General features: G+C 37.4%; 1 protein-coding gene across 1 annotated transcript; it reads right to left on the bottom strand.

The window, feature by feature from the left end:
* Positions 1–1,119: 1,119 nt before the first annotated feature.
* On the bottom strand, positions 1,120–1,746 carry LOC121808890. The gene has a single exon (XM_042209452.1). It carries the CDS (start codon positions 1,744–1,746, stop codon positions 1,120–1,122), a length of 627 nt encoding a protein of 208 aa, XP_042065386.1.
* Between the last annotated feature and the right edge of the window lie 9,973 nt (positions 1,747–11,719).

Below are 11,719 nucleotides of genomic sequence, written 5' to 3'. Positions count from 1 at the left end.
GATTATGCATTACTTTGGCTTATCAAATGATGCGAGTTTTTCGCAACCCAATAATCCTGACATATTGGGTAGTGGTGATTAATATCTAGCGGTGCTAGGATTGCTATTATATTGTAACACGCGCCTGGTGAGTCTCGTTTGATAATGTCTTCAAGAGAGCTCGAAACAAGGTTTTATTATTCAGAACCTAGGTAGTTGGAATTTAATTATTCTATGAATAATAAATAAGCGTTTCTTGCTAAGTCCACTCTTGGAATGAAAAGATGTTAATTAATTAAGTCTATAGCAGACATTAATTAATTAATGGACATTTATATCTTCAGAGCAGAAAATAAATAATAAACAAAATGGAAACCCGAATTACTTGTAATTTCGGATTTGGATGACCAGTGCAATATTATTACTGTAGTGGCTGATAATAATATTCCAATATAAACTTGTATTAAATTGTGAGTTCAATTTAATTAGTAAAAAACTAATTGGGGGAGGCCATATCCAAAACCTTCAATAGATCCCTAATTGGACCCAATATGTAACTTAATATAAATAGGAGAATAAAGGAGACATAAAATACACTTATTTTCCATCAAAATTTTCGTCCCTCACCTCTCTACTAAAGGGGACGATTTTTTCTCTCCTACTTCGTGAGGAACTTCTGTCTTCTTTATTTAAGTCCTAGTATCCTGATAAGATCAGCCCACACTGATATCGCAATACAGTTCGGAAACCAGTCAGAAGATCTGTGGTCGAGTATCGAAGATCTTCACGTGGAAAAGTAGCAAGCCATCTACGATTCTTTGGAGAATCAAGAAGGTACATTTCCGCTCCGTAGAAAAACATGTTTTAAGTTTCAATTAATCAAAAACATGTTTTAATTCAAGTTATGAGCATGTTACATGTGATAATTACGCGAATAGAATTTGTATGTCTACTAAATAGACCTTATTCTCTGATTTATTTATGCTTCCGCTGCCAACCCCTTCATGGAGCCGGTATGAGACCAGTGGCGGACGCATGATTTTAACGATTGGGGGTCCAAAATAATTTTAAAAATAAAATAAAAATATAAAAATTAATAATAATAATAATATTTAAATATTAAAGTCAAATACAATCATATCATAACATTTCTCTTCTATTTTTCATCTTCTGAAATCGCTGCATAATGGTTTCATTACTAACATGAACAAAGACGTCCTTTTTAATGTAAGGAACTAAGCAATCATGTAACAGTTGGTGTCTCATACTATTACGTAGAGTACTCTTGATGAACTTCATTGCAGAAAAAGCTCTTTCCATGGAGGCAGTAGCAACCGGCAAGATCAATGACAACTTGACTAACAAATAAACCAATGGGAAATTTTCATGCTTTCTTTTAGAAACAATCTTCTTCGCAAGACCACCAATCCCAAATACTTGTGAAAAATTTTCATCTATCCGCACATCAAAAATAAAGCTTTCAAGTTGATTTTCAAGCTCTTTCAAAGCAACTCCAGAAAATTCTGATGGATAATAACTAGCAAGACGAAGCAGCTTCTCCAAATCAAATGCAGAAAATGAATCTCTAGGATCAAAACATGCCATACATGAAAGTAAGTCTGTGTTAATTTCACCTAAACGATGGTTTAACTCTTGAGCTTGCATGTCAATCACAGAACAAAATATCTCAACTCGATAATAGCAGAGATTCTTCCTTTTTTCAGCTCTACGATTTACTTTTCCTCGAGGTACAAACTCATCTTTCATGTCAAGAACAATTATCTCATATTTGTTACAGAAGATAGAAACTTCATTAAGCAAACCCTTCCAACCTTATTCCCTCAATATTTGCAAACGTGCTTTTGCTACCTTGACAAGATTCATTGCATTAACAATGTCTTGATCCTTTTTTTGTAGCACTTGAGAGAGTTCATGTGTGATTCCCAAAATTTCTTCATAAGATGTAACACAAAGACAAACTCAAAGAGATTAATAATTGCTGACACATCATTAGCTTCAGCCCTATGTGAATATTCATGAGCATTCTCCCCCACATACACAAGAGCATCAGTAATAGAAGAAAACAAATGCATCAAGTTGTTAAGAGTACCATAATGCGAACTCCAACGAGTATCTCCAGGCCACTTTAACCCCATCTCTTGATTCAATCCTCTACCGGTATAAATTTCATCACTTGCAATCAGCTCCATTATATTCTCTCTGCTTTTCTCCAAGTATATCTCTGCGCTTACAAGAACTCCCAATAACATTACACAAACAGTTGACAGTATTATAAAAAGACCCAATACTTGTATGTTTTTTTGGCAACAACGACAATTGTGAGTTGAAGTTGGTGAGAAAAACAATGTACATAATAAGCACTGGGATTTCTCCTAAGTATCAAACTTTTCAACCCATTGAATTCTCTTCTCATGTTGCTTGCACCATCATATCCTTGTCCTCTCAAACTAGTACACTTAAACCATAAGTAGGTAACACAAAATCAAGTGCCTTCTCCAGTGTGGTCGCAACCGTGTCACTAACATGCACCACACCAAGAAAACGTTCCATAACACATCCATTCTTGTCCACATATCGCACCACAACACCCATTTGCTCTTTGACATATATATCTCGACACTCATCAACTAATATGGAGAAAAAATCATTTCCCATATCTTGTACAATGACTTTTGTTGTCTCAACAGCAAATGCATTTATGATGCCTTTCTGAATTCTCGGTGATGTTAGTTTCAGATTGTCAGGAGAATTTTTAGTACAACACTAGATATCTCATCGCTGCAAGAGGAAATAACCTTCAAAAGCTCAAGAAAGTTACCTTAATTTAAGGATCCTTCAGACTCATCGTGTCCGCGAGAAGGCATTGCTTGCATGATAAGATGACGAAGGCAAACAACCGTTGCATTTAATCTGCAGCAATAATCAAGCTTCGATTTGTGTTGACTGCTTTGATAGAGACTTCAATGTGTTGAGCTTGATTCATCAAATCCTGACATGCTAATCTACACCTATTATGAGCACTTGTATGATTTCCAACATGATCTCTTAACCTCTCTTTCTTGCCCCAAGTAGTAAATCCCTTTGATACAAAGGCTTCTTGTCCATTTATGTGGAGTCTTGAGAAAAGATAGCAATATAAGCAATAAGAAGCTTCCTTTGAAACACTATACTCCAACCAGCTCTTAAATTCATCAAACCAAAGTGCGACAAATTTACGTTTTCGATTTCCATTATTTGTAAAAAGGAAATTATGGTTGCGTGGTTAACATGGACCTCTTAGTAAATAAGCTCTACGAACTTGTTCTATTGAGTTTGGTGGATAACTCATTATGTCAGGTCGTTCCGCGGGATCACTTGGAAGCTTCTCTAAATCAAATTTATCATTGTCTTCAATCGGTAACTCTTGAGGCTAGAGAAGTGCGGGTTCATCCTCTAAATCAACTTTATCTTTGTCTTCAATCGGTAACTCTTGTGGTTGGAGAAGTGGAGGTTCATTCACTGACGAAGATGAGACCTCGGTAACATGAGAAACCTTCTTGAAATAACGATGCATTTATCTACATAAAATAAAATGCACAATAAGTAAATACATATTAGAAACTTAAATTGGGGACCACTACTAACTCATTGAAACATTACAAAATGAATATAATATTCAATGTGACAATCCTAAATAGACAAAGTAAATAATTTTCTATAACAGCAAGGTATAAAATAAAGAAATAGAGATAAACAAATATTATCTAAATACTATTCACAAACAAACAATCACAAACAAACAAAGGACAATAACTCAATGAGATATTGATAAGGCTCATTTCATGCATTGTTTATGAGGTTAAATTCTGTAAATTTAGTGAACTAATAAGTGTTTGTAAGTTCAGGTGCGTATAAAATCTGTCGGACCCAGGAAGTGCATACAAATTACCCGAGGCAGAGAAAAAGGAGGGAAATGAAGTGAAAAACGCTAACAATCTACCAGACCGAAGAAATGACAAAGACGCTGGCAGAAAGCAAAAGTGGAGCAAGGAGCAAATAAAAAAAGATCAAGGGCATAAAGGACAAATCATGAAGAAGGAGTGCCCTAGGGATCCGAGCCTCAACTATATAAAGGGACAACTCCTTTGAAGAGAGAGGATCATTCTATCACCTTCCACTTCTCACCATCAAGTTTAGTCTCCTTAGTTTCATTTCTAGTAAGCTCACTTCACACGCACTTGGCACCGATGGGAAATTTTAGGCAGGCTTGGCGGTAGTTAGTTTCTATGGTGTAACACCGTCCTCACGGGGGCGAAGATACAATCATTTACTTTTCCGTTGTTTTATCTCTCGCCGTGAGCTTCTTTGCCGGAAGGTCGGCGACTACTTTTGCGTTTGAACCTTATTTCCGTGGTTATGGCAGTTTCTATTTTCTGTTTTACTTTGGTTTCTGATGTTTGATGTGGGTTTTACTTATTTTGGATGCTTTTCGCAATTGACTGTTGAATTGGAGTTGAGATTGGTTGAATCTGAGTTGGTTAGTTGTGGAATTGTTTGAATCGGAGTGGATGGATATGGATATGGGTGTTGTTGAGTTTGGATCGGTTGGATCTGGAGTGGATTGTAGTTTGGAGAGGTGAATCTGATACGTAGTTGTTGGATCTGCATGGCTATGTCTGTTGCTTTCGATTTACTCGACCTGGTAGCTTAGATCTGATAGTTTTTTGCTTAATCGTAATGTATGAGATTTGATCCATGTTTACTCTGCTTTTGACGCTCTGTTTTGTTCATGTTCATGTTTATTTGCTGAAGGAGATGAAGATCGTTGGTAGTTAGACCCAGATCCGTTGTTTGTTTGCTTTTGTAGCTTTCTTTGCGTAGTAGCTAAATCGGGAATCTGTTCCACTGCTTGACCTAGTAGTTTGATGAACCCTCTATAGTTAATTTCAAGTTCTTGAATCATGAATGCACTTGTATTTCTTTGTTCTTAGGTCCAATACTTGAGTGCTTTTAATTCTCATGACCGAGTAGTTTAAAATTCTCGACCCACTTGTTGCGTGGCAACAACCAACCCTCCCAAAACTAGACATCACCAAACCGAACCGGCCCGGCTGAACCAGCCCGGAACCGTCACCGGCGATTCCGAACTGGAACCGGAACCGTCGTCGGCGGTTCGAACCGGCACCGGAACCGCCGGTTCTGACGGGCCGGTTCAGGTTCCAAATTTTGGCGAACCGTAACCGGCGGTTCCGAACCGCCGGTTTCGCCGGAACCGTCGGTTCGGAACCGGCGGTTCGGCGGTTTCCGACACAATTTCAGGCCTACTCCCTAGCCTTTTCAGAAACCACTCCCGCCGCCGCCGGTTTTGACTAAAACCGTGGACGGAAACCGCCGGTTCCACCGATAAAACCGGCGGTTCCACCGAAAACAGGCGGTTCCGGCGACAAAACCGCCGGTTTCCCGCTGCATTTTTCAAAATTTGAAATTTCAAACGGTCCTCAAAACCGCCGGTTCCACCGAAAACCGGCGGTTCCAGCGGTAAACCGGCGGTTTCGCCGTGTTTTTTGAAAATTTGATTTTTTTTATTTTTTTTAATCACAATTTTCCCCTATAAATACCCCTCTCCTCTTCATTTCTACTTACCCCATTCTTGTGTTAATAAGAATTTCTCTCTCAATCTCAATTTCTCTATTCTCCTTCCTCATTCTCTCAAGTTGTTTACGTTATTTGCGCTCATAATTTACTCACGTTGTTCTTGTTCACGTTATTATATTCACATAAACACTACTCTCTATTCTCTACTTCTAATTTCCATAATATCATGTCTTCATCTCGTCGTGGTGGTGATCGGGGCAAGGGAATTGCCCAAGATCAAAGTGACTCTCGTCGTCGTCGTGCCCCTACTAGAGCACAAGTTGCGGAGGAGGTGGGAAGGCGAGGCGCTCTTCGAGTACAAGTAAGTTCTAAACTTCTAAGTTTTAATATGTTTTATGTTATATGTTTTAAGTTTTAATATGTTAGTAAGTTTTAAGATGTTAGTAAGTTTTAATATGTTTTAAGTTTTAATATGTTAGTAAGTTTTATGTTAGTAAGTTTTAATATGTTATATGTTTTAATATGTTATAAGTTTTAATATGTTAGTAAGTTTTAATATGTTATATGTTATAAGTTTTAATATGTTTTACAATTATGTTAGTATTATATGTTTTAATGTGTTTTATTTATATGTTAGTAATAAATTCGTTTGTATTAAGTATGTTTTATATGTTTTATGTTATATGTTTTATGTTATATGTTTTATGTAAGTTTTAATATGTTATATGTTTTAATATGTTATAAGTTTTAATATGTTTTAATATGTTATATGTTAGTAAGTTTTAATATGTTATATGTTATAAGTTTTAATATGTTTTACAATTATGTTAGTATTATATGTTTTAATGTGTTTTATTTATATGTTAGTAATAAATTCGTTTGTATTAAATATGTTTTATATGTTTTATGTTATATGTTATATGTTAGTAAGTTTTAATATGTTATAAGTTTTAATATGTTATATGTTATAAGTTTACAATTATGTTAGTATTAATTTCATTTATATTAAATTTCTCTATATGTTAGTATTAATTTCATTTATATTAAATATGTGCCTATGGACTATGTGTTTTACTTTTATGTTAGTATTTTTACTTAGTCGTATAATTCTCGTAGGAGGAAGAAGATCGAAATGCGGCCTTGTTACTTGCCCTCGGCGACGACAACCAACAAGGGGGGCATAGGCATTCACATTCGGCTTCGCGATTCGAGTACGATGTGAATCTATCGTCGGACGAAGACGATGATGGATCGCATCAATTCCCCCCTTCTAGCACCGGCGACGTAGGCGAAAATGATGATGAGGAGGCCGATGCTCCTCCTCCTTCCGCAGGACGACAAAAGAAGAAGATGCCTTTCAAGTTGAAATCCGATATCTTCACCAAACATTACAAGAAGGTACCGGTTGTAATTTCAAATCCTAATGATCCGACCACTACCGTGGAGACAGGTGAGTTCAAAGCATATTGCAATTATTGCGATAAAGTCTATCCATTTGGAGTCGGTGGTGGATATGGTACTCTCCATCGCCATTTGAAGACAAAACACCTCGTGGAATATGGGCATACTAAGTCCCAAAGCCAAATCAACTTCCCTTTCGGCTCATCGTCTCAAACAGGTACGCCTCTTTTTAAATATGACCCCAAAAATGTTACCGATACTATGGTAAGATGGGCGGCAATGAAACATTTTCCGTTCAATTTTTTTAATGACAGAAAATATGAAATGACTATGCAACAAGCTTTTAATGTTGCTGCAAAAAGAATTCCCCCCTCTACTGCTCAAAGATCTAACAACCGGCAGTATTTTGATAAAAAAATGGAAATTGCAAAGTTTCTATCCACGTTGGGGCACAAAGTTAATATTTGCTCCGATGTGTGGACGGATTCTTTCCAACGAAATTCTTACATGGGTATTTCTTGTCATTTTATAGACAATAGTTAGTCTTTAAATAAACGTTTGATTGGTTTTAGACAATTTCCTTCCCCACACACCGCACAAGCAATTGCTTCTTTAATTATTCAAGTTTTGAATGAGTATGAGATATGCAACAAGATATTTTCGGTTGGTTTTGATAACGCAACCGCCAACACCGCAAGTATATCCGATTTAATTGCGGCTTGCTCCCCGGTGATAAGTGGTAAGTATTTTCATCAACGATGTATTTGTCATATTTTAAACTTATGTGTACAAGATGCTTTGTCTTTATGGAAAAGACATATTCAACCTATTACTACAGCTGTATCCTTGATCCACTGGAAGCCTCAAATTGGCAAGGCGTGGAAGAAGTATTGCCACTCGAAGAAAATAAGGTACACAAAGTTTACTTTAGATGTGTCTACTAGATGGAACTCTACATATGACATGTTGCAATCTACATTAGAGCATATAGAATATTTAGTTGATTTTTATAGAACTTACCCTGTTGATGATTTATATCTAACATCTTCTTGTTGGGAACAAAGCATGAGTTTATTTAAATTATTCAAAGGTTTTCGAAATGCCACTATGGAGTTATCGGGTGTGTATTATTGCACATCCGTTCGTGTTTTAGAACATTGCATGATCATATCACTTGGTTTTAAAACTGCAATGAAAAATTCCACAAACAATCTTGAGCTAATGTGTGTTTTATATTACATTGTTGAAAAATGGCTCAAGTATTTCAATGAGATCCAAACGGTTTTTTTGCTTGCCAAAGTTTTGGATCCAAAGTGGAAACTAGTTGGTACTTTCAAAATTTTAGAATTTTATTACAACAATTTAGCTTCTATTGATCTTGAACCACTCCGAGCTTTGCAAACTGACGAGGACGACGACAACTACATAAACCTTGCCCAAACATTCCAAATAAACCTCCCCCACATCCCAAGCCTCCAAAGAAATTTCGAGTTCGACTTGCTGGCTCTCTTTCACGATTACGAAGCCAAGTACAACACTACCCACCAAGTTCGACCTAGACCCCCCGTCAAACACATAACTTTGGCTTCTTCCAAGTTGATGACCCCGACGCCCAATCCCAATTGGCGGACCTATACGGCTTCAGCAGCGGAGGAAGGACGACACATTCGGTAAGTGAGTTAGATTTATATTTTGACTCACACTTTTCATTCAATGAGGAAGAAGGAGGTCCCGTTCCCCAACAAATCGACGTCCTAAATTGGTGGGGATCACACGAGAAAGATTTTCCCATCCTTGCATCAATGGCCAAGGAGATCTTTTCTCTTCCGGCTTCCACTGTCGCCGTCGAGTCCGCCTTTAGTGTTGGAGGCAACGTCTTGGACGACAGAAGAAGTAGACTCACCGGGCAAACATGGAAGCCACCATGTTACTTGATGATTGGTGCTCCGCCGAAATTAGAGACCAAGAACCGGATTGGGACAATCAAGTAGTACAACCCGACCAAGACTACTTCCCCGACGAAGAAGAGTAGGCGCCAATTCCTCCGATCAAGCCAAATAGGTAAGCAAGGTAAGAGAACTACGTGGACTTTGATTCCAAAATGCAATTGAGCATTGAGGATACGTAGGCATCTCAACTTATATTTCAACTTAAATTTTATATTTAAGTTTAAATTTAAGTTGAGCTCAAGTCCTTTTCCTTTATTTCCTTTTTCTCCCCTTTATTTCGAATATGTAATTTTGTAAATTGTAATGAAGACTTTAAGTCTTTTGTAAGTTATAATTTTGAAGTTGTAATTTCTAATTTTTATGTTGTAATTCGTAAATTTAAACTTGTAATTTGTAATTTTAAAGTTGTAATTTGTAATTTTGAAGTTGTAATTTGTATCAATAAAATTACATTTGTACATCGCTTCATTCTAATTTTATTTACGCAAGTTTTTTTTTACATTTTTAACTTGAATTACAATTTACAATGTAAAAAAAAAATCGGATGAACCGCCGAACCGCCCGAACCGGCCCGGAATCGGATGACTACCGACGGTTCAGCCGGTTCAAGTGAACCGCCGGTTCACGGTTCATGAACCGGAACCGTGAGGTCTTGGCCGGGCCGGTTCAGGTTCCACTAATTCTTGAACCGGGACCGCCGGTTCCGAACCGTGAACCGGCAGTTCACGAACCGTGGTGACGTCTACCCAAAACCCTCCAAATGCATGCTAACACATCCGTTCTCGTGGGATCAATCATTTACTTCCCTATACTAGCCAATAGTGTAGTGGGTTGAAGTTTTGAATCGGGAAAAGTGTGTGTCCAACGACCGAATTCTGAAGGTTCCTCGATCTCCTAGACCCTGTGATCTAGCGAATCCTCTGGACCTTGTGGGATTGTGATACATTAATTACCACACTCCTTTTCTCCGTGACTTCAGATATATATATATTTAAAGCTCAAACACGAAAACACCCCATTATAAAAATAAAAAGCAATTTTCTCTTACTTTGATTTAGGAACTGCCGAATAGTTCTACTGTTCTAGGAATTGAAATTGTTGAAATGTCTTGATTTGATTCTGTGTATGAACAATAATTTTTGGAAGCAATATACAAAAGTGTATTGGAGAAAGATGGAGGAAGAATTGCAGCGCAGCGGCGGGTGATATCTGGAGATTACTAATGTAGGTTAACCACAATATAATACTAAATAATATTTAATTTAATTTTAATGTGAAATTACTAAAATACCCCTGGAATTTTTTGAAAATGTTGGGTTCCATGGGCCCCATGCCCCTTCTTATGTCCGCCTCTGTATGAGACAACCACAATAATTACAACTGAGGTGTGATCAATTGCTAACTTTCTTAAGTTGTTAACTGATACACTCGGATTTTGCACGGTTTTAAGGTCATCTTTTGGTCCTTTTTTAATGTCAAAGTTGCATTACATCTCCATTAATTGCATATTTTATCTATTTTGGTATTTAGACATGTTTTGTGAGAAATGTGTATATTTGAGCCTAAAAAGGGAGTCAAAACACGAAATTGGAAATCTGGAGTTGTTCTGCATGTCCAGCGGTCCACTGCAACATTGCTAGCGACCGTTGGCGCCCAACGACCGCTAAGCCAGTAGCGGCCCGCTCCAGAAAAGTTGTGCATGAAGTCAAGACACGCCCAGCGACCGCTGGAGAACGTGTGGCGACCGCTACCGAGAGTCCAGAGAGTTACGTGATAATGGATAGCGACTGTTGAAACAAGTGCAGCGACTGCCAGCCAAAGGTCAGAAGCCTCGGATCAACTCATGGCGACCTCTGGCCAAGGCGCAGCGGTCCGCTAGGAAAAAGCGGCGAGCAGAATTTGCCCTACTTTCTCTCCAAGATTTACCATATTTTGCAACCATTTTCCTTATATGAGAAGGGGATATTTCTTCCCCTATAAATAGCCCTAAAGCTTCATCAAAAATAGATCTTCTCTTTGCCAAATATTTATAAAGCTTAAAAGTTAGAGTGCTTCATTGTGCAAGGAGTTGAAGAAGGAATCAAGATCATCAAGGCTACAAGGATTCAACCTTTGGGTTTTATTGTTTTAGTTCTTATGCTTTCATTGTCTTCCCTTCAATCTATGTTTTTAATTTATTCTATTCTGTGTAACTGAACTCATAGGATTTAGGGATGTGTTAGTAACTTTTATTAGTTTATACAAGTCCTATTTCTATTTAACATCCGTTTGTTCTTACTTTGTTTCTTCCTTAAGTTGTTCCATAATATTTCACGTTTGAGTGACACATTCGGTGATGATTTAATATAACTTGCTACATAATCGTGAGAGGAGGTTGGCGAGTTAGATCCACTTAATAGACACTACATTTTGCTTCCTTTAAAACGACACTGTTAATTGAGAGTGAGGACTTTATAAGGGTCTTAGGAGCTTCTAGGAGTTACGTATTTAGGATTGACAACCCTAATGTTTGTAATCAACGTTTGCATCACATGAGCATAAACTAGGTGACTCGTTCTATCAAAGTAAGAACTGTACTAGGGTGTTGTAGTTGGAATTTGTATAACCATAATTGTGAAAGCACATCCCTGGAATTCCCTTATCTCTATGCTTTTATCTCTGTGATTTATTTGCAATTAGTTGTTTCTTTGCTTTCTAAAGTTCTTTGTTTTTAAAAATCTCAAAATCTTTCGGTTTTCCAAATATTAATTGAGTTTTAGTAGAGGATATACAATCTGTGTTTGCTTTCCCCGTGA

Source organism: Salvia splendens, chromosome 6 (assembly GCF_004379255.2).
Source record: "Salvia splendens isolate huo1 chromosome 6, SspV2, whole genome shotgun sequence".
NCBI classification, from domain to species: domain Eukaryota; kingdom Viridiplantae; phylum Streptophyta; class Magnoliopsida; order Lamiales; family Lamiaceae; genus Salvia; species Salvia splendens.
This window is presented reverse-complemented; position numbering and strand designations above follow the sequence as displayed.